Below are 24,131 nucleotides of genomic sequence, written 5' to 3'. Positions count from 1 at the left end.
AACATCTGCAAGCAAACAACCCAGCCCAGAGGGCACCAAGGACTCCACATCTTAAAGTTGCCACGGTAGAGAAACACTGGTCTGGATCCTGGCAGCCCCTATTGGTAGACCAGAGCCTGGCTGAGACCTGCCAATTTTGTCCTTCTGCTCTAAACCATGGTTAGATTGCTATCTTTCAACCAAGTCCTTTTGCTTTTGCTCATCTTCTGGCTACTGTTTGCAAACCCTGGGTGAGGATTGCCATTCAGGTCCAAAATCGATCCCCATCCCAACACTTTGCGCACAGATTTATTCATTTGAACAGAGAATCTTCTGAATACATGATGGCTTACAGGGTTAATGCAGGCAAAGCAAACATACCGACGGGGAGGACCAAGTCTTTACAACCTGGTTCCATAACCACTCACTGATGGGGGAGCTGGCCTTCGGTTTGCTAGACCGCAAACCCAACTCGCCTGCAAGATCGCGGCATCGTGGCTAGAAACAGGACAGCCTGGAGGGCGTTTGCCAGGAGTCAGTGGCAACTCGAGAATGCATGACAACAGCCACAGGAAAGCCAGCTTAGAGGATCTGGGTCCTCTGCGGCAGAAAATGCCTTCTGGATGAGAATGGCCAGGGTTGCCGGGGAGGAGAAGCATCCCCACTTTTCTGGATTTTTCAACTCACTTTTGGGACACTTGGGCTGCAGCCCTCCAAGTCATGCAAAAAAAAAATAATGGAACACTATCAGGCCTCCTCCAAATATGTGGCTAAGCATGCGGCAAACTTGTTGCAAAAATCCACCCCTTCCCCAGTCCCATCTTTCCTCTCCTTTTTCCTCTACCCACCCACCAACCTCTCCTTTCTCCTCTACCCAGTGCGTGGAAATCCCCAAAGCTATGTCAGCAGCAGCAGTCACGTGGCAGCAATTGCAGAAGGCCAAGGTGACACCTGTGATCTTCCCATGATGCTGAAGAAGATTCAGATGAGCAGGTGGGGGTCAGCGGGGGCAGCTCCGGCCGGCGGGATGCAATCCATCCCCGACATTCCAGGGTTCCCAGAAATTCCGGGCAATTCGGCTGAATCTGGTGGCTAGGGGGGAGTCCTTCTCTTTCAGTTTGGGACTGCGTAACCAGCCTCTCTCTCTTTTTTTTTTTGACTCGAACAACAATTCCCCCAAAGAGGAGATGGAGACAAATCGCATCAGTCCTCCAAGGCTTGAACCGCCAGGAAAATGGAGGCCCTCGGGCTGTTGGCTCCCCCCCTCCCATTTACACATGGAAAGGTTTCCACTTCCCTGGAGCCTCCTTCTTCTTCTGGGACCTCTTGCTGCCAGCCTCTTTGTAGCAATAGACCCCAAAGAGTTTGTACTTCTTGTCGGGGAAGCCCAGGTTGCGAACGCCAGGCTCCTGGCCCCCGCAGCGAGCCCGGGGGTTGACAATGGGGTAGCGAATGCTCCCGTCTCCCACCCAGCCAGCCTCACATTTGTCCAGGAGCTGGATCTTCCAGGCAGCATAGAGCTGGCCAACCTTGGCCACCGTGGCTCCGTTCCACTTGCAAGCCTGGATGGCTTCGGGGAAGCTCAGTTTGCGGTAGGTTTTGAGGAAAAAGACGTTGCCTGGAAGAGATCAGGAGGAGAGGCAGGGGAGAGGATGAGAAAGGGGTATGATCTGCAGTACATATATGGCCCTTTTAATTGGGTCCCCAAGTCCCTCCCCCACGTAGCGCCACTGAAGGTCACTGACAAATCTTCAGCCCAATGTCTTTAAAATACCCAGCCTCAACCATGACCCCCAAAGGGTGGACATTCTCCATCCCACCCTCTGGGGTGACATTACTGAGTCCCTGCCATGCCCCGGTGTCCATCATCAAGGCCAGCAATGTAGGTATCTGGTGGGCAGTCAGCTGAAGATGTCCAGAAACACAGAATAGTCCCAGGCAGGGCTTCTCACCCTTGGCAGCTTTAAGCTGTATGGACTTCAGCTCCCAGAATTCCATACAGCTTAAAGTTGCCGAGGTTGAGAAACACTGGTCCGAGGGGTGGAGGAATTGAGGGGCAAAGAAGTTAGCACCTGGAGGTCTTCATAAAATGATAAGGAACAAAGACATATGAATCCATTTTAATGTTTTTGTAAAATCTGTCGTACTTGCTTGGGAAAGGTTTAACTTTGGCAGACCATCAGTGCTGACCGAAAGCAACCCAGCAGGCAGAAGGTGAACGTAGCCCGGGGATTCATCCAACACAGGGGAGAGCATCAGCCATGAAACCTTGTTGGCATGATCAAAATGGGCAAGACGCAAAATGAATCGGCCGCACCTCCAGGGATCTAGCGCGGGGCCGCATGTTGGATTAGGAGCCGTTTGAAAGGTGCAAACTGGAATTCCACACCCTTAAAGGGCTACAGCTGTTTCTCTGAAGCCCCCGGGATCTATTGGAAGGAGCTGGGCAGTTATGGAAATTATGACCCTCTGAGCCACTTGCTGCTGAAATAGAAGGACAGGTCACACCGGGGTCCTTATTTTCCTCACCTGCTAATCTTCCTGCAGTGGTTTCTTACAAGTTTTTCCTCCACTTGAGGGCAGCTACTCCTCCCCCCATTTAATTGTACAGAGGCCAAAACTAGAACAAAAAGCATAAATGGAGAATGGAGGAGCACCCCTCAGTCTGCCACATATCACGGCCTCCCAAGTTCTACAGGTAGTCCTCACTTAACAACCATTCATTTAGTGATGGTTCAGACTTACGATGGTGCTGAAAAAACCGATTTACAACCAGTTCTCACACTTACAACCATTACAGTGTCCCTGCAGTCATGTGGTCACAATTTGGGCACTTGGCAACCACTTCATACTTATGACCATCGCAGCATCCTGTGATCATGTGATCACCATTTTCAACCTTCTCGGCTGGCTTGGCAAGCAAAATCAATGGGGAACTGTGTGATTCACTTAATGACCACATGGTCCACTTAATGCCCATGGTGATTCACTTAACAACCACCGCAAAAAAGATTGTAAAATTTGGTTGGACTCGCTTAATGACCACTTCACTTAGCAACCAAAATTCCGGTCTCAAGTGTGGTCGTTAAGCGAGGACTACCTGTATTTACCCAGTTCCCAGGCTGCAATGCCCTGTATTCCAACGTCTTCTCTTCTTAAAAAGAATCTTATTCCTGGGATATATCTCATTCTTTCCCATCCACACAGACACACAAGCACTGTTTCCCTCACATAATCAAAGTGAACAACAAGAAATTAAATGCCTCCCAGTGCAAAGATGGATGAGCCGATGAAGGCACTCCATTACCAGGCTGATCTGCTGCTATTTAGCTTGCCCCCGATTACACAAAGGAAGCCCATGATGCCCCCTGCTCAGATCCACCTAAGAAAAAGTAATTTACGCTCCTCGGGACAAATCCCATCAGACTCTTCCATCATCTTGCCAACTCCAGGCTCAATTACCACCTTTTTTGCTTCGCTCATGGGACATGAAGCCCGGAGGAGTGAGCTCGCAGACTGCCAGAAACGGCCCCAGCATTCTCTTAAATGTGTTGCTGTGATTTGTGGGAACTGGCTCAGGTATGTTTCATTTTCTGCATTCACTCCTAGTAAATTAACTTTCCCCATGCTGTGTTATCTGGATTAAAAGTGGACCGCACATTAAAAGCTCTGGGAAATATAAACCAGCAAGAACTGTAGAAAACTGTGCTCCAGCATTGATTGATTATGTCCATCAAGTCAATCTTGATCCTTAGCAACCACAATAGATAGATTTTTCTCCTTGATGCTCTCTCCCTAACCTGTCCTTCAGCTCTCCCAACCCATCGCCGCTGTAACTAAGTCCATCCTCTTTACTGCTGGGGGTCCTCCTCTGCTCTTTCCTTCCCACCTTCCCAGTGTTACAGCAGGGCTTGGGGTAGGGTGGGGGGTACAACACTACCAGTTGTTACACACACACAAACACACACACACACACAGTACCCACAGTTTACGCCGAGATTCTTTCTGTGCACTGTTTTATTGAGGTGCCCTTATGCTTTGGGATATCAGCAAAACACTACACCAGAATCCTGACATAAGGATTTTGCATGTTATATACTGAGATCTCTTTTCTGCATTGAGTATTTTAGTGCATGTGCGCAAAGTGGTGATCTAGTGCAGGCCAAAGAAAGAGCAAAGGAGCAAAGGAGCTGAACCCCATGGCAAGTGTTTTAATGTGGCTTTTTTCTGGACTGCTGTTTCAGAGATACTCAGGAAGGCACATGCTCATCAGGAAAAACAGCACAAGGTGGTAGATAGATAGATAGATAGATAGATAGATAGATAGATAGATAGATAGATAGATAGATAGATAGATAGATAGATAGATAGATAGATAGATAGATGGAGATATCACACTTGATGTGCTTTTCTTGAGCTCACTTCTGATGTGTTTGACTGAAGAACGTGTGCATGCCTGAACATTGGTGAAACAGGAAACCTGAAAGCAGCATGACATAATGTGTGCGATCACAGGAAAAAACCGCTTCATTGCCGCACTTTACCAGTACACACCAGAAGGGAATTACTATAATGGAACTGAAAACAGCAACAACCTGAGCTGGACCCTTGTTCTACCTACTACAACCCCTAATCCCCTTGAAAGTCTGCTGGAGTGGGTGGCTTTAATAAATTTAATGAAATATATACATACATACATACAGGGCCACTTCCCGTGTTTTTCAGAGGATCTCCCAGCCTTCAATAGCCCCTATGTAAGTAGGAGAACATGGCTAAAAGAAGATGATGATCTGCCTTAGAGCAGTGTTTCTCCACCTTGGTAACTTTAAGATGTGCAGACTTAACTCCCAGAACTCCCCAGCCACCATGGCGGGGTTGAAGTCCACACATGGATCATAATTGGGACTGGAATTTCCATCATAAGTCACTGTGGTTATAAGTCAAGTCACCACATGACCAGACCTGATTTTGCGACCATTTTTATGGTGGACATTAATCTTTCCCAATGGGCATTTTCTGCTGGAAAATGGCAAAAAACATTGCAAAATGCAATCACATGACTGCAACTGGTTGTAAATACGAGCTGGTTGCCAAGTGCCCGAAATGCAATCATGTGACTGCAGGGGATGATACAACATTTTGTGACACTTGGAAGTGCTTTACAGGCCATAAAGCACCCATTCCAAGGCCATCATAACTTTGGACCGTCATTAAATGAACAGTCGTAAGTTGAGGACTACCTGTACATTACAGATTATAGACTTACAGAGAGCACATCCAGTTTTCTTATGAACTAGTGCAGACAAGCTGTGGCTCTCTGCTTTTCCATAGCTGAGATCAAGAACTAATTTCCCCTTTCTCATTCCCTTGCCCTCTTTTTCTCTAATTACAGGTTTTAATGCTCCAACAGCCTGATTCATGGCAGTTAAAATACAGCTTGCTCCACAAATTGGACCGGCCTTAGGGTTCCCCTGGTGAGAACAGCTGCCTGCAAATGGCCCACAATTCCCACGGTGGAGTTCATGGATCAGGGCAGGGAGCAATAAACGTCCAAACCAGAGGGTGAAAGCATTTATCCATGTGGCGAAGTGGTTTTGCTCTATGGCCGGAACCAGAGGAATCTCTCCATGATCCATCTGGCAAGCAAAGAGGGGTCTCGTGACCTGTATCAATTATACAAGGGGCACACAGACGTGCAATCTTCCTTTGCGTAATTTGTTTTTCTTTTTTTTGGCAACTTTTTCCCTTAACGTCTCTCTGACTATGTGAGTCATACCTAAGGGCTGAGCGATATGCAGAAGCTTCAGAGCCATTCCACATTGGGTGGACAAATTATTCATCCAAATCTTTTTGTTCTTCTTGGTTTGCTTCGAAAACAAAAACTAACAAGAAGATGTTTTGGAAGACTCGCTCTGAATGGCCCATCCGCTAATTCACAATTAAATTGAGAGCCAGTTTGGCCTAGTGGTGAAGGTGCTGGGCTAGAAACCAGGAGGCTGTGAGTTCTAGTCCCGCCTTAGGCATGGAAGCCGGCTGGGTGACCTTGGGCCAGTCCCTCCCTCTCAGTCCAAGAGCCAATCAGGCGTGGTATGAGAGTTCTAGTCCTGCCTCAGGCATGAAAGCCAGCTGGGTGACCTTGGGCCAGTTCCTCTCCCTCAGCCCAACCCACCTCACAGGGTTGTTGTGGGGAAAATAGGAGGGGGAAGGAGTATTTGGTATGTTCGCCACCTTGAATTATTTATAAAAATAATAAAGGCAGGATAGAAATCAATCAATCAATCAACTGAAATGGCTTTCCACTGGGTGAGGAGGCAAGAAAGATAAGACCTTTTTACAGCAGGCACACCCAGAGCACAAAAGCTGAGCTTACCGTTCAGATTTGAAGTAAAACAGAAGGCATCGTAACGTTCACGGTCTTTGTGCCGGTAGCCATAGTTCCTCACTCCGACCGGGGTGTCCTTTCGTCCACATTCATCCCTGGCCTTGGAGATGGGGTACTGGACAGAGCCGTCTTCCAGCCACCCGGCGTTGCACCAATCCAGTCCTTCTAGCCAGGCTTCGTGCAACTGGTCATAGGAAGCCAGGATCCCATCCTGCTCCAGGCAAGCCTTCTGTGCTTCATGGAAATTGAGAGTGTAGCGCCCTAAGCGAGGGTGGTAGGGGAAGATCACCCCTAAAGAGAGGGAGAGGAATCTTGGGAGTTCGGGTCAAAGGCCAGCCTTGACCAGACTTACCCCCCTTGACGTCTTCCCATTGGATTGGATTTCCACTCGGGCAAGAGGACACAACTAACGCCTTGCATAGGGATGCAGAGATGGAAAGGGAGGGTTGCACCATCTTGACCACCCTGGAGAGTTTTATTTATTTCATTTTTATACATTTATTCGCCACCCATCTCTCCCCTACGGGAGTTTGCAAGAAGGATGTGAATAGGCTGAGACAGTCCAAGACTGTAAGAGGCCCTAGGCCCTCAAATCCAATCATCACCATCACCATTAAAATTTGTATGCTGCCTGGCTCCCAGGGACTCTAGGCGACTCACGAGTAAAATAACATTTTAGAAACTACACTAAGAAACCAAAATAAAAGATGGCAAATATCTCCCAGGCACTAGAGTCAGGGGAGGTCAGAGGAGGATGGGAACGTGGTGGGTTGCATCGGCGAAGTGTGATTGTGGTGCCGGGCGTTTCAGGTTTTGGTTTTCCTGTATTTTTTTGCTTTTGTCGCTGCTTTTTTTTTTTTACTGTTGGGTTGTAAGCTGCCCAGAGTTTGGTTTTAAGATGGGCAGCTGCAGGCAGGCAGGCAGGCAGGAAGATAAAAAAGAAACAAACCCACACAAACATGTACACAATTATGGAGATAACTTTCTAAGGAGCCATTCAAAGAGGAAAAAACGATGACTCGGTGCTGGGAAAGGGGAGGGTGTGAGAAAGAAACTCAAAACAACTCTGCCTTGATTCTCCTCAGGATGAGAGGGGACCGAGAGAAACTGTCAGGCTTTCAAGTTGGTGCTTACCTTCACTTGAACATACTCAAGGAAAGAGACCCCACCAGCTGTCTGCACCTTTCATCCCACCATCAAACTGCTCCTGCTATTAGGAAGTTTTTTCCCCTAACATTCCCCTGAAAGCTGCCTCCCGATCACTCATCTGGGTCCTCCTTCTGGATGAGATGAAACAGATCTTCACCTTCTCCTATGGGGCAGCCCTCCAGATGCTGGAGGCCAGCTGCCCGCCCCCCCTTGCAGTTTTCCTTTCCTCAAGGCGAGCTGCACCCGGTTCCCTTCCTCTCTCATTGCAAGATGGGTTTCTAGCCCCTGACCCGCCTCCCTGCCCCTCTCTGGAGCTGTTCCAGTTTCCCAGTTTCGCTGAATCTTTCTTAAAAGGGTGGTGCCCAGAACTGAGGGCAGGGGCCGAACCGAAGCAGAACAAAATGGAACAGGAATCCATGCTTCTGCCCAGGCAGCCTCAAACCGCCTTTGGGGTTTGCAAGCCCGGTCATTCTGCTCATTCATATTCAGCTGGTGGTGGCGGCTTTTACCATTGCTGCTGCCGAGCGAAGAATCGCCCACTCTGTACCTGTGCATTTGATTGCTTTTTCCGAGGTGAATAACGCTGCATTTGTCTCTGTCAGTGCATCTGCAAGGGCGGGGGAGGGAAGGGGTGGTGTGGACTAAGGTCATGACCATCAAGGTCCCACCAGGCCAGCCCTCTGATGAAAGCGGCAAGTTCCACCTGAGTCTGTGTCACCTGCAAATTTGGTAAGCATTCCCTGATCCGAGACATGAATGAAGAAGTTGAACAACGGTTGGCTCAGGACCAAAGCCTGTGGCATTCTGTATGATAACTCTACTTGGATGAGGGGGTGCTGACGAGACCTCTCTCAGGCTGACTTTCAAGCTAGCTCTTGTTTCACATAACGGATGCCATCCAACCTTCCTCCCTTCCCTTCCCTTCCCCACTCCCTACTCTTCCTCCCTCCCTCCCTCCCTTTCTTCTCTCCCCTCCCCTCTCCTTACCTCCCCTCCCCTTCCCTCCTCTCCCTCCCTCCCTCTTCTACCCTGCTCTGCCCTGGCCTCCTCTTTCTTCTCCCTCCCTCCCCCCCTCCCCCTCCTTCCCCCCTCCCCCTCCCTCCACTTTCTTTTCCTTCCTTCCTTCCTTCCTTCCTTCCTTCTCCCCTCCCCTCCCCTCCCCTCCCCTCCCCTCCCCTCCTCTCCCTCTTCCATAATCCTTCCTCCATAACTCCTTCCCTCCTTCCTTCCTTCCTTCCTTCCTTCCTTCCTTCCTTCCCATGTATAAATCTAATTTTCACCAAGACACCTCCCTGCGCAGAGTCCCTTTTTGCATACATGCATCCCATGCATGTATAAATCCACCACGCAAAACAGGGAGGCCATGCTATGCCGGAGGCTAGGTGCAGAGCAGCAGTGGAAACCCTCCATTGCTGGAGGCCTTATCTGAATGGATTGAACAATCCAATTAGGCTCTGGGGAGCAGGACCTCAGGAACACCTGCACCCCGGGCAGAAGGCGAGAGCTGCGGGGAGGGATTAATTTGAGCCTGCAGTGCTAAGCAGGCACCCTCCTTGGTGGATGACCCCCTCTGTGCTTTCCTTGACTGAACCAATTTTTTCACCAAAGCTAGTACTTCCAAAGAAATTTGATTTGATTGCATCAAGCAGCTTCCGTGTCTCCTCCTCATCGTCCTACCCTAACTCAATCTCATCAGACTCCAGCTGAACATATATTTTCAGCTGAACGAGATTGATTTAATGCAGCAGAGAAAGTGTTGGAGGGTGGAGGGTGTCTCTAAGCGCTGGTTCTGCCTTCAGCATTTCATAGGTCTTGTAAAAAATCCTGACTTTTTGCAAGTCACAAAAGCTTATGCCTTTTAATAAAATTAGCTAGCAAAGGTGCTACCAGACTCCTAATGTTTTGCTGCCATAAACTAACCCGGCTCTCTTCCCACAATGTCTATAATGAGAAGCATCAAAATATAGGTCTTGCTTGACCTCAGGAACCATGAGGTTGCTGTGAAGACTTTTTTTTTTTTTCTTGGTGCCTTCAAGTCAGTCTTGACTCCTGGCGGCTGCCTGGACAAGTCTCTGTAGTTTTTTTGGCAACATTTCAGAAGTGATTTACCATTGCCTCCTTTCCAGGGCTGAGAGAGAGGGACTGGCCCAAGGTCGCCCAGCTGGCTTTGTGCCTAAGGCAGGACTAGAACTCTGTCATGAGTGCCATTGAGCTGAAGACATCAGCACAACAGCACACATGACAATACCGAGGAAGCAGAGGAAGGGATTTAAGATAAGCAAAGCACGCACAACAACAGACACAGACCCCGGCCGGATGATTCAGCCATCAGGACACAAAAGAGGAAGAAGGAAAGACAAAGACAGGGCGGATCACGAGGCACACCTGAAGCTGTCAGCAAAGTGCAACGGAGATCGCCCAGCTGACAGCAATCACCGGCCGAAGGAAGAAACAGATTATGGGCAATCCCGGGGCACCAGCAGGGGCCCTGCGACCCTTCACCTACCGGCACGGAAGCATGCAGGACTAAGGGGGGATGACGCAACCCAAAGTGAGGGGGCGCTGACCGGCGCGGGGTATTTAAACCCCGCACCGGCGCGCTCCCTTCACTCTCAGCTTTTTTCTCGTCCAGCACTACGCTGAAATAAACCTGAACCTGCTTTCCCTGAAACAGTGCCTGTGTTTTACTCAGCGGTAGGCAGCGCATGACAAACTCTCAGACTCCTGGTTCCTAGCCTGATGCAGTAACCACTACACTGGTTCTCTGGTAATGAAGATATTACCCTTTATTATTTGCATACTCTGGGTTGCAAAACTCTTGGTGACCACTAGAGGGCAAAAAGGGATTAAAAAACCTAACTTTTTGCTCCCATCTACTGGACATCTGAATGGTTGCAGCCCAATCTGACATCTCTTAGCATAGCCTCTTCTTGATTGTTAATTGCCATAAAATATGAGAAAAATCTGGGGGAACTGGCTGTGTGTAGGATCCCTGCTAGGCCAGAGCACCACATCTGATGGCCTCAATGAGGATACACAACTTTTATTTTCAATTTCTCTTTCCTCCTCCCCATACCCTTTGGTGTGACTGGGGGGCTTTCTTGTAGACAGATAGCAGCAGGCCAATTTGTGGGACATCCCAGACAAGAGGAAGGAAGGGAGGAGGAAGCAGGGAAATGGGGAGAAAATGTTGCTGCTGTTTAACTGCACCATGAGGTGGGCTGAATATATCTCTATATCCTCAGTGAGGCATGCCCAGCTCTTTTTAGACCCCTCTGCATGCTTGTCTAACATCTTTTCCTTCAAATCAGAATAATCATGCCATCCTTCTGGAAGGTGATTGACCAGAGCTTTATCTTGCGTATGTTGTCTTAGTGGCACCCTGCATGTCTCACTAGTTTGCTTCTGGTCTCATTTTTAACAGTGGCTGTTGGGCTCTTCAGCCCAGCTCAGCAGCAGCCCAAATTATCTTGAGCGATCTTGACAAGTTAACAGGGATGGACCAAGTTGATATTTGAATGGAAGACAACCAGGGAAGACCAGGTCTGGAAGACCAGGGAATTCCAAAGCCACCCCAGAAGAAGACCATGCAGATCACTTCCATGTCATCACTAAGAAAAGTATATGGACCTCCGTGCTTCACTGGGAATTGAGTGCCACTCAAGGGAGATTTTGTTTTTGTTGGAGGTTCCAGCAGATCAGTATGCCTCATTAGCATGTGGATGAGTTCGCTCTAGGATGCAAATTCTCTATGTGCTTCTGGAGGAAGCTGTTTGTTGCCCCTCCCACATTCCTTTGTCTTCACTTCCTCCTTCTTCACCATCCTGGAAGGGAGCATGCAGCTGCTGCTTTTTCCATCTCTGGGTGCCGTGCATGGGCCTAGACTCAGAACTTTTCCCCTTTCTGCATGCAGCTCTTAGCAGCAATGTGGGCTAAGAGTCAATTCAGTTTAGGGACAGAAGAACAAGAATGATCATCTTTTCCTCAATGGATGTAACTGGACCAAATAAATGAGTAAGATAGTCTTTTACTTACTTTTGAACCTACTTTGTCTAAGTGTGTAATTCTTTATGCTTGGGAAGGCTAAGTGTGTGAGATCAATAACCTATATTTCTCTAACATGCTCATTAATGCTATTTTAGATAATATTCTTTTTCTGTGCACATCTTTCACTGTGTTAAGCTTTGCTCCATTCAGTGGTCCTAGCTGTCCACTAATGGCTTCAATTTTTACTGTTAACCTTTGAAGCCCTAAATCAACGTTCACTTTTATGATGTTCTCTAGGTATATTAGAGTTCAACTCCTATTATTATTGCAGACCAACCTGTCTTGGGGGCACAAGTCTGGAGATGCTGTAAACCAGTGTTTCTCAAACTTGAGAACTTTAAAATGTGTGGACTTCAACTCCCAGCATTCTGAAGATGTTGGGGAACCAGAACATGGGTTGGAAAAGTGACTCAAAGAAATTAAGGTTGATCTACTTGAGAAACTGACCAATAAGAAACAACACACTGGTGAGCAGGTGGGAGAAAGGGCCAGCCAATCGTTGCAGCTCCTTAAGGATTAATGGGTAGGAATACTTAAACACACACTCATAGGCCAAACGCAAATCTGGGTAGACTTCGAAACGGAAAATCAGACACAGAATACTTTGAACATGCCTGGCAGCTCACAAACATGCAAATGTTGTGGGTTGACCATCCAAAAGCTTTGCTAGCTTTCTGCTCTTTCTCCCCAAATTAAGGAAAGTCTGCTTTACACTCACATTATAAAGAGAAAGGATACTTTGCTACGCTAATTGTCACATGTTCCCTGACCAGGAACTGCTTGTTGGAGAGCTATTGCCACCACTGTGGCCCACAGGTTTCAAGCAGAGGTGTCCACAAGGAATGGTCAAACAAGGCAAGATGGTGGACACAACAGTGCGATTGAAGCTCCACCTGTTTTTCATGTGCATCACGTGTGCACCATCAAGCCTGCCATCTTGACTTTTTTGACCATACCCTGCAGACACTCCTGCATGTATGTATCTCGGGCACAAAGGTAGAACTCTGGTAGGTTCTCATTTCTCTGTGCTGTTCATTTGTCACAAATATATCTTCCATTTGGTATTAAATGAGTTTTAAAGGTCATTTAACTTATGGTGTCCAATCGATTATTACATGAACTAATGAGCTGACCCTTTTCTAAAATGGCCATCACTATCTGCTGTAAATTTTTGTTTCACTGATCTGCTTAGACATTGTCGGTTGCTGCTGTTTTACGTTTTAACGACGGCATCCCAGCTGAACTGTTCAAAATCTTGCAAGATGATGCTGTCAAGGTAATGCATGCTATATGCCAGCAAATTTGGAAAACACAAGAATGGCCATCAGATTGGAAAAAATCAACTTATATCCCCATACCAAAAAAGGGAAACACTAAAGAATGTTCAAACTATCGAACAGTGGCACTCATTTCGTATGCCAGTAAGGTAATGCTCAAGATCCTGCAAGGTAGACTTCAGCAGTTCATGGAGCAAGAATTGCCAGATGTACAAGCTGGGTTTAGAAAAGGCAGAGGAACTAGAGACCAAATTGCCAATATCCGCTGGATAATGGAAAAAGCCAGGGAGTTTCAGAAATACATCTATTTCTGTTTTATTGACTATTCTAAAGCCTTTGACTGTGTGGACCATAACAAATTGTGGCAAGTTCTTAGTGGTATGGGGATACCAAGTCATCTTGTCTGCCTCCTGAAGAATCTGTATAACGACCAAGTAGCAACAGTAAGAACAGACCACGGAACAACGGACTGGTTTAAGATTGGGAAAGGAGTACGGCAGGGCTGTATACTCTCACCCTACCTATTCAACTTGTATGCAGAACACATCATGCGACAAGCTGGCCTTGAGGAATCCAAGGCTGGAGTTAAAATCGCTGGAAGAAACATTAACAATCTCAGATATGCAGATGATACCACTTTGATGGCTGAAAGCGAAGAGGAACTGAGGAGCCTTATGATGAAGGTGAAAGAAGAAAGTGCAAAAGCTGGCTTGCAGCTAAACCTCAAAAAAACCAAGATTATGGCAACCAGCTTGATTGATAACTGGCAAATAGAGGGAGAAAATGTAGAAGCAGTGAAAGACTTTGTATTCCTAGGTGCAAAGATTACTGCAGATGCTGACTGCAGTCAGGAAATCAGAAGACGCTTAATCCTTGGGAGAAGAGCAATGACAAATCTCGATAAAATAGTTAAGAGCAGAGACATCACACTGACAACAAAGGCCCGCATAGTTAAAGCAATGGTGTTCCCCGTAGTAACATATGGCTGCGAGAGCTGGACCATAAGGAAGGCTGAGCAAAGGAAGATCGATGCTTTTGAACTGTGGTGTTGGAGAAAAATTCTGAGAGTGCCTTGGACTGCAAGAAGATCCAACCAGTCCATACTCCAGGAAATAAAGCCAGACTGCTCACTTGAGGGAATGATATTAAAGGCAAAACTGAAATACTTTGGCCACATAATGAGAAGACAGGACACCCTAGAGAAGATGCTGATGCTAGGGAGAGTGGAGGGCAAAAGGAAGAGGGGCCGACCAAAGGCAAGATGGATGGATGATATTCTAGAGGTGACGGACTCGTCCCTGGGGGAGCTGGGGGTGTTGACGACCGACAGGAAGCTCTGGCGTGGGCTGGTCCATGAAGTCACGAAGAGTCGGAAGCGACTAAACGAATAAACAACAACAACAGTAGTTGGTTTAAATATTCTTACTGCAGTGTTCCTAAATTGATCTTTGTGGTTGTTGGAGATCTCAGCAAATCAGCATGCCTCATTAGCATGTAGGTGAGTTGATCCCATGATGCAATTCTCTATGTGTGTGGAAGCTGTTTGTTGCCCCTCCCACAGTCGTCACTTCCTCTTCCTCCACCATCAAGGAAGGCGGCATGCAAGCTGCTCACCCTCCATCGTGGGCCATGCGGTCGGCCTAGAATTCAGGAGGTTCCCTCTATCTGCACGCAGCCTTCAGCAGCAATGAGGGCTGCGGGTAAATTAAGTTTAGGGAACAGAAAGAAGAACCAGAATAATCAACTTTTCTACTGAGATGGATGTAACTGGACCAAATAAATCAGTAAGATATTCTCTTACTTACTTTTGAATCTACTTTGTCTAAGCGTGTAATTCTTTATGCTTGGGTGGGCTAAGTGTGTAAGATCATAACCTATATTTCTCTAACGTGCTCATTAAAGCTATTTTAGATAATATTCTTTTTCTGTGCATGGCTTCTCCACTGTGTTAAGCTCTGCTCCATTCAGTGGTCCTAGCTGTCCACTAATGGCTTCAGTTGTGAAAGATGACATAGCAAATCTTTCCTAAATAAATAATGGTGGGACAGTTCCTCTGTCCTTAGTAACCAGTTATTAAAGATCAACTGTTCTTTTCATGGAGGTTGTATGTTGACATTTTCTGATGGACCTATCTTCCACATGGCTGGATTCACACTGGAAACTCACACTTTGCACCCTTGCAATGTCTAATAGTAAGAACTGTTCACATCTGAAGAGTACTGTTCCATCTCTACACCTGGTGCCACCCAGGCTGGTTTCACCAAAACTGCTGAGACCTATAACTGGGTTAACAAGAAAACAATCACTGTGAACCCATAACATGCTTCGACCAGTGGACTGGTTCACACAGTTTAAGACCCACAATTTCCCCAACCCCATTTGCATCCTTCCCTGGCAAACCCAGCCAAGGAGTCAGTGTTCTAGTAAGAAAGAGCAAATATACATTAAAAACAAATGTCTGTCAGAAAGAGGCATAGTTGTCCATTACAAGCCAGGATGATGCATCGTGATGTCATCATGTAAATGATGCAAATGATGTAGTGTGTGTCAAGCACTATGATTCCACTTGCATACCCACGTCTCCTTAGCTGACAGATGGCTTCTGCTGGGTATCTCTGCCTCCATTATATGTTCCTTCTCAGTGAAGAACTCCTTTCTTTTTAATATCCTGATTGCTGAATTATCAGGGGTCAACTCAGCATTGTCTCACAAGCATAAAAGGGGGTCTCTCTAGTAAACGCATCTCTCTTGTGCTTGTGGGATGTCACATGGGTCACCTGATTTCCACTTCCTCCTCCTTCTTGGGTTTGGGGATTAACGCTCTCCATTACCTCTTGGGCACACCTGCAAGCAGGAGGTGCTGCAGAATGCAGCTCTCGTCCTTTCATCTCGCTTGCACGCAGACACTTCTATTTCCATAGAAAATGTCTACAGAGAACCAGGGATGAAGTAAGTGCTTTCTACTATGAAGCTACTTGTATCCAGATCTACTGAATAAATGTAAGCTACCTTTTTTTAACTCTTCACCTAACCTGTGTTTCCTCTTCACCTAACCTTCACCTGTGTGAAGACTGAATTTATTTTCTGAAGATAATTAAGCTTAATGTGCAAGTTTCTTTTTGGTTCATGCTTCTACTTTGCAAAATTGTTGTTAGCTGCTTGGAGTTCTTTTATTAACCTTTAAAACTCCATCACTGATTTTATTACCAGTTGGTTTCATTGTAAAGCTCCAAGTTTTATCTCTCTTTTCCCTCACTCTCTTGCTCATTCATATTTTCATGTATCTCTACCATATTGATTTAAGCCCCACCTCCCATCTCTGATAGACAGTAATTTATGACTTCAATTATCTGGTTCCTGGTGAGTTGAAGACCCTATATTTCCAGAGAAAAATAACCAAAGGAACACTGTTAAATTAACCCAACATCCTCAGTTGAGTTGGTGCTACTGTACAACTCCCTGGATTCCCAGACAGCATGGCCAAAAGGAAATGGCTCCAGCCACTATATCTGGGCTGCAGAAATCCAGATATCTACTGGAACTGGCAGCTAAAAGGTTTTCTATACCCACTTGCTGCCATCTGGTGGTGATTCAGATTTTTGCAGCCCAGATATGGGAGCGCTAGAGGTCCCAACACAGCTGGACAGCATCTGGTTGGGAAAGGCTGGATTAGTCAGTTAGAAAGATTTTTAATAAGGTAAAGGGCAAATAAAATTTACTCACAAATAAAGGAATTTTGCAGTCTTAGGGGAAGGAGTTCCCTATTCATTTTCATAAGGAAAGAAAAGGCATAATCTGCCACAGTGAGTGTGGACATTCTCTAGTGAAAAAGTAAAAAGCATACCATTTTTAATCTAGTATTTTTCTCAGAAGAAAACTAATATGGAATTAATCGATTTCAGACCTCAGTAAAACTCATCTGATGACATGATTCTTTCATTGAAAGCTGTCTGGATTGTCTGTCAATAGGTCTTCTCTGCATTCCCCAGGTCCTTTCTCTTTGGGATGACCTACCTGATGCCCACCACCCAGTCCACCTCCACCAACCTTCCAGGTTGAGCTTCACCATTCCAGCATCATCTTCTAGCTCGTTGGTCACCTCACACTCATAGCGCCCATAATCCTGGAGAGTGACATTCCGGATGACGAGCGAGGCGTCACTGGCTCCGTCCTCCTGCAGGGTGGTTCGGCCCCGGTAATTCCCAAAGGCTCTGCGCTCCTTCCCCATTGCCACAAAGACGTCCTCAAATGACATGGGCTCTACTATTTTGGTCCACTTCAGACGGATCTCATCGGGGTCATGGGCCGACACGTCATAGTGGAAGCGACAAGGCAAGATGATGGTGCCCCCACGGTGGGTGACCACCTTCCCAGGTGCTGTCTGAACCACAACAGCACCACTGTCATCCTCTGCGAACAAAACCAGACATCTTGAATTTCATTTCAAATCTAGGACAGGGAAAGTCTGAGCTTGGGCGGTCAAGTATGTTTGTGTGCAGGAACAGTGATGCCTCTTTGGGCGGATCCGGCATGAATATTAGATTTCAGTTCTTCCAAGCTAATCAGTTGATTGTTTGGCCCAGAGTCTAAACAATCAACTCTCGTCCTACTCCCCTTGCCCTGTTTCGTGACCCTCACTCTTCTCTTGCTTCTGTTAAGGGCAGAAAAGCACACATAGAAAGTCCGAGTTCTTCCTCCCCCAATTCCCCTCAAAAGGATCTGAGGTGGCAAGCTAAGATCCCTGGAGACCCTTTGCCAATCAGGACAGAGGGCTCCAAGCCTGCTAACTGGGTCCTGAGCTAGATCCCAGGCCCCAAATCCAAGATCAAACAGCCTGGGAGATCTCAGTGGTGATGTATGAGATGAAGGCTACTAGAATGCTTTTTTCCTATAATGTTCCTAAAATGTTTGTTTGCTTGCTTTTTAATTTAAAAAGAAAATAATTATCACCATATTTTCACTTCAGCCTTTGCTTGAATGTAAGGTTATTACTGTAACACCTTCACCGAAAATTCAGGGTTAAAATAGCCCTCTCCTGTTTCCAATATTCTCTAACCCAGTGTTTCTCAAACTGGACAACTTCCACATGTGTGCACTCCAATCCCCAGAATTCTCAGCGGGCTGGGGAATTCTGGGCGTTGAAGTCCACACCCCAAGAAGTCACTAAGATTGGGAAACACTGCATCCTAAACCCCTTTTCCTTGCAATAAACCTGATGGATGAACCTGGGAATCTACCTTTCTTGGATCTGAGCTGCTGTTTGGGATTTGACAGGTATGAACAAAAGTGGGCAGAGAAGCTGATCAGACTCCCACCCGGACCAGGCCCCAGGAGAGCCCTCTCACCCACCGGAGACATGAACCACTTTCTTCCGTTCTTTCTGGGCCAGTGCAGGCTGGCAGGAAAACATCAGGAGATGGAAAAGACAGGAGAGCAAATAGCATCCTAGGAGCATCTAGCAGAGAGAAGGAAGAGTGTAAATAGAGCACCATAGAGAGCGAGAGGAGATGCATCGTAAGGGTGTATGTGCATCTGTGCTGGGGAGAGAGAAATGCAGGGCTGTATTCTATATTACGGCCAGCTAAAGTTGGAGCATCTAGATGCCTTGGGCTTATTAAAAAAAAAAACAACTAAGCAGGATTGCTTTTGGTTAGTACGTGGACAGATGGGAGATTGCCAAAGCTGTAAGCTAAGCAGGGACCTTTTCTAAAAAAAACCTTAGAAATCAGCCACCAGCCACTTCCTACTGCTGCTAAGAAAATGGCATGGCTGTGCACCACCAAGAGTCATGCTTGGCTTGAGCAAATCTTCACCTTTTGTTGTTCATGAATATTGGATACCTCAGGGAATGTTTAGTAAGGGTTAGATGGACACAGTTGCTTTGCCATTCGCTCCTGAAGCCATAAATGGGGCTAAAACCCACAGGCTTATCCGCATAACATTTGAGCCATCACCAAGGTGGTTTAGATCATCACCCAGGTGGGTGGAATCTATTAAACCAGAAAAGAATTGTGGGTGTTTCCTAATCAGTCACCCACAAATAGTTACAATGTTCGTTTTATTTATTTATTTATGTATGTATGTATGTATGTATGTATGTATATATGTATGTATGTATGTATGTATGTATGGCTCATGTTTATATGGCCACTCATTTCACACAAGGCAACTCCGGGCAGCATACAACTAAATAAATTTAATTTAATTTAAAATTCTGGAAAAGAAAGAGGTGAACTTTTTAAAGAAGGCAAATGTATGAAATGGAGTTTGAATGCAGTGGATGCAAGGATGGTTTATAATAAAGACATTTATATGGAGATATATTAAATGTTACAGTAGTATACAGAAGGTTTAGCTATTTCCTTTACTTATCTATGCCTTTTAATTTCTTTGGCTTCCTATTTCTTACTCCTTTTTTGTACTAAATAATGTGGATTTCCCCAAAAAAGGAATAGATCGTGGGGATAGAGCTATATTAGTGTTTTTCAAACTTGGCAATTTTAAGATGTATGGACTTCAATTCCTAGAATTCTCCAGCCAGCATGCTTGAAGATGTGTGGACCAACTCTCAGCATGCTGGCTGGGGAATTCTGGGAGTTGCAGTCCTCACATCTTAAAGTTGCCAAGTTTGAGAAACACTGTCTTAGATCGAAAAGAGGCAAAGGGACAAAGAGATGACACAGAGTAAATACTGGCTGGGAAATTCTGGGAGTTGAAGTCCACACGTTTTAAAGTTGCCAAAATTGAGAAACACTGCCTTGTACAGTTGGCTGGTGTAGACTGATGTTCAGCAGTGAGTCTCCCTTTTTGAACATTTGCAAGTTATTTATTTATTTATTTATTTATTTAATCACATTCGTATAGCCGCCCATCTCACATAGTGAGTCTGGGTGGCGTACATAATAATAATAATAATCAAAATATATAGAAACCATTAAAACAAGCAGTTTGAATGAAAGAAAACAAAAAAAACAGGAAAACAAATAACAAACAAGATGGCGGCAAAACACACAGAGTAACGCTGCTTGGACTCTACATGCTTTATCCTAGTGGTAGTTCTCTCCATTTGGGAGAGCTGAATGTTTGTTGATTCATTTATTGATTCAGGGCTGAAGATGCCGACTAGTGTGCTGAAGATGTTGCCTCGTCGGGCAACGAAACATCTGGAAGGAAACAACCAAGCTCAGACAGCGCCAAGGACTCCACAGCTGACATTGTTTAACTGAAGGAACCCAGAGCATGCCAACCCTGTCCTGGATTGTCCTCAAACAGAACTGTTGGCTTTACTTCAACTACCCCAAAGCCCACTAGTACTTGATGTGGACCCAGAGCCTCTTAGTGTGCTTGTGTGGCAGATACACACATTTCAGTGGACGATAGGCCAAGAATGGGCTACTTTCTTCTTGCCCAACAGATCATTCCACCTCCCTGCGGGAGCCGCCATTTGCTTGCAGACTTAAGATCTGCCCCGTCTTCTGTTGCTTCTATGCAGCTTCCTCATTTGGAGTTGCTCCTAAATGGCAATCTGAGACTGAAATGGGTAGAGCCCTCGAGGTATCTGCCCACCCTCTTGACTCTAATCCATCCCTTGTGTTGGTACACTCAGCTTCCTACAAAGATGCAACTGAGTGAATGGTGGGATGTTAATTCAGACAGCAAAGAAGGCAGGTACGAGGCTCAGCTGAGCTGTCACACAGAAGCTCCAAGAGAATTACACCTAGGGATGGTGAGATCTTGCTTGGTAGCCTGGGTGCAGCACCAGCAGTGCCAGTGAAAGTTGAAGCCAAGAAGAAATAATAATAATAATAATAATAATAATAATAATAATAATAATTATTATTATTATTATTATATGCTGCCCAACTCCCAGCGACTCTGGGAATTCAGAGATCCAGAGCTATAGCTTCACAGGGTCCAATCCAGAGTTCTTATACTTTATAGTTGTAAGCGTACAGGTATTCCTCAACTTACGATGATTCGTTTAGCGACCATTTGAAGTTACAACAGCGCTGAAAATAGTTACTTGTGACCAGGCCTCGCACTTACAACCATTGCAGCATCCCTGTGGTCACGTGACCAAAATTCAGGCGCTTGTCAACCAGCATGTATTTATGATGGTTGCAGCATCCCAGGGCCGCATGGTCGCCATTTGCGACCTTCCCAGCCAGCTTCTGACAAACAAAGTCAATGGGGGAAGCCAAATTTGCTTAATGACCAGTGATTCACTTAACAACCATGGCAAAAAGGTCCTAAAATCGGGTGTGATTCATTTAATGACCACCTCGCTTAGCAACAGAAGTTCTGGTCCCAATTGTGGTTGTAAGTTAAGGGCTACCTGTACTTTTCATAAACTTATATTTATTATAACTTATTACAATATTGAATGAGGGATGGATCACACTTTTCTACACAATGGAACCTTTACTTAACAAAGGGCCTTAAAATCTGCCATCAACTTATTTTTTTCCTTAACCATTTATTTATTTATTTCTCACATTTCTTCATTGCCCATCTCACCAAGCGACTCTGGGCAGTTTACTGTTATCTGAAGAACCCTGGTTCCCAGAGCCACTGGCAATTCCCAGTTGTCTAAAATAATCCCTGTGGCTAGCTTGCATTCGTGGAGTTAGCATTTTCACTTACCTTGTTAGCATCTCATTACTTCAGGAGCCACTGTGAATTCCAGGTGCCTGGTTATTTTTTGCTGAGTTTACAGTGTGACCTGTTAATCCTTCCATCAAACTGACAAAGCTTGCTTAAGCAGCGTTCTTATTTCCTTTGACTTTTCAGTCCTAAGGAGGGGGTCTGCAGATGGATGAGCATTAATGACAGCAAAAACTTTTCTTTGCAAGAGACGAGGCGGCCACACTATAATTTTGCAGATGATGTGTATCCTATATGCATGTATGCTTGCATGTAGAGCCTCACATGCTCAAGGTCATGCTCCAGTTTTGTGCCCTAACATGGCTCAGTTTGGAAGTAATGAGAAGGAGATTTCTCTGCCGAGGTTCTGAAGCACCCTTGCCTGTTAGATGCCCAAATAGTTGAGAACCCATGAAAATCCACTTCCTTTGTCTTTTACAGAGGCTAGGTTCAGTCCCTGGCCATTTCAGTTAAAAAAAGAATTGGATAGCAAGAGATGGGGAAGCCCCCTCCCCGCAACTCTAGAAAGCCATTATAAGTCAGAATATGTTGTGCTAGGCTAACTGGAGAAATGCATGATTTAAACCGGCCTTTTATTCAGAATCATGAGAACTAGGATCTTGCTTCATTTGTAGGGGCAGAAACATAGCACCAAGGTCCAACCTCCCTTCCCCCAAAGGAAAAAAAAAGGATGGAAAAGAGCTTTCTCTGCTTGACATTGTGGAGAGCTGCTGCCAACCAGAGTAGGCAATACGGGGCCAGATGAATAGGGCATGAAGAAGCTTCCTCTTTACAAGTCAGACCACAAGGGGTTAAAAAACCAAGCACTTCCTTTCACAGAGAAGAGATCTGCAAAGTTCTCCAGTTCTCTGGAGATTATGGATCTCTCCCCCCACCTCCCCGCCAAACAACACAAAGATAAATTTTCCACCTTTGCCCCTTCTTTTCATTTTCAAAGATTTAAAACCTAACCTCAGGGCTGCTGCAGAATTGGGAGCTCAGGAGAATATTGAAATCAGATTCACTGTCCCATATCCCCCCCCCCCCCCGCTGCCGCCCCCGTCCCCTTAACATTTAATGCAGAGCCTTCAAAATAAAATCAAATCCTTTGTAGAACATTTCCAAAGCAGAAAATACCTCTTTTCAGTAAATCCATTGAAATTGAGAGTTGCAGAGATGCGGGCCGTTTTGTTCTTACTCTGCTTAGCCCAGCAGGAAAAGTGGTACCCGAGTAAGATGCCAAAGGATGCCACTCTTTAGGCATCCGAGTTATTACATCAACTCCAGATCAGCCAACGCTGCATTATCAAGGTGAAACCAAAAACTGTAACTCTGCCTTGCACCAAAGGGACTCACCGTTTCTCCTTGAGGGGGGGACAGGGGACGTCCCAGGCCCAAAATCTCAGCCAGTGACTGAAGTTGAGATGGCTGCAGAACAGGCAATGCTGAAGAAAACAGGGCAGAAGTGGGGGAGAAAGGAATGGAAGAGGAATCTGCTGGTCTTTGTTTGGGGCTTTTTGCAGTCTTCCTTTTTCTCTTCTGTCTTCCCTCTTTCTTTCTTTTTTAATGTATCAGCACGATGCTGACAGCTTCTTTTCTGAGTCTTAGTCAGCAAACTCCAAGGGGTTGGGGGGGGAGAGAGAAACAGGGAAGGGGGAGAGAGGGGACTGCTGCCTGGGAACGAAAGAAGGAGCACAAAGTTGTACAAAAATGACCGAGGAGCAGTAACTGCATTAGAGCAGCCTGCACAGACCGGCAGGAGGGAGGGCTTGGGACCAAAATGTGGGGAGGGATGTTGAAGGAGAACCTGCAAATCCTTTGGCTGGATTCCTGGACAGCAGTGAAGTGGGACTGAAGCCAGGCAGGGACAGGCCCAAATCCCTGGTTCCAATTTTGGATTTCCCAGCCTCATCATTATGGAAAAGGGCATCATATGTTCTACACGAAGCTGCTGGGTGGGAAAATCCAGGATAATTTCCGATTTCCCAGCCTCGTGATTAAGAAAAAGGGCCCTGTATGTTCAAAACAAGGCTGCTGGGTGGGAAAATGCAGGATTGCAGGTTATGCTGGGGAGCGAGTGTGACCAAATAGGGGTGCAGAGCGGAGGCCCCCACTCTCTGCGGTCTCTTCTCTCAGTTACAAGATGGACACCCACCTCCAGCGTGCAAGTTTCTGGTGAATCCCCAAGTGACTGCAGCACAATTTGGGGCAATGTTGTTTCAACCAAAATGCAAAGTAGGGCAGATGGGGATGAGTTGATGTAGGACACCAGGCCTTGCTTTGTTGCAGGGCCACAACTGGGGGGGGCAAGTGGGGCATGTGCCCCGGGCCCACACTGGGGGGGCACCAAAATGAGCGCTGGGGGGGTGCCAAAATTGGCATGGAATCCATGTTTGCCCCAGGTGACACAGACCCTAGTTGTGGCCCTGCTTTGTTGAATGATGGTTTGTTGATAAGCCACCATCTCTGACTTTATGTATGATGCTAAGTCATAAACTGGTTTGGAATCCATAGTCATCGTGTTCTGTGGTCTTAATGAACTGCAACCTACCTGCTGTGCCAGTACAGGTAGTCCTCAATTTACAACCATTCATTTAGCAACCACTTGAAGTTATGACGATGTTGAAAAAAAGTTACTTACGACTGATCCTTGC

The 24,131-nt window shown here is 46.1% G+C and overlaps 1 protein-coding gene and 1 long non-coding RNA gene across 2 annotated transcripts; both read right to left on the bottom strand.

The window, feature by feature from the left end:
• Positions 1 to 272: 272 nt before the first annotated feature.
• On the bottom strand, positions 273 to 1,062 carry LOC134490850 (uncharacterized). Its single transcript, XR_010067254.1, has 2 exons — positions 836 to 1,062; positions 273 to 805 (listed from the first exon to the last, which is right to left on the bottom strand). It is a non-coding gene; the product is annotated as an uncharacterized LOC134490850 (long non-coding RNA).
• A 188-nt stretch (positions 1,063 to 1,250) lies between these two features.
• HAPLN4 (hyaluronan and proteoglycan link protein 4) lies at positions 1,251 to 18,363 on the bottom strand. The gene is made up of 4 exons (XM_063289241.1): positions 18,184 to 18,363; positions 16,882 to 17,244; positions 6,350 to 6,652; positions 1,251 to 1,597 (listed from the first exon to the last, which is right to left on the bottom strand). The coding sequence occupies exons 1-4, from the start codon at positions 18,287 to 18,289 to the stop codon at positions 1,251 to 1,253; spliced, it is 1,119 nt and encodes a 372-aa protein (XP_063145311.1). The 5' UTR covers positions 18,290 to 18,363.
• Positions 18,364 to 24,131: the final 5,768 nt, after the last annotated feature.

Source organism: Candoia aspera, chromosome 1 (assembly GCF_035149785.1).
Source record: "Candoia aspera isolate rCanAsp1 chromosome 1, rCanAsp1.hap2, whole genome shotgun sequence".
Taxonomy (NCBI): Eukaryota; Metazoa; Chordata; class Lepidosauria; order Squamata; family Boidae; genus Candoia; species Candoia aspera.
This window is presented reverse-complemented; position numbering and strand designations above follow the sequence as displayed.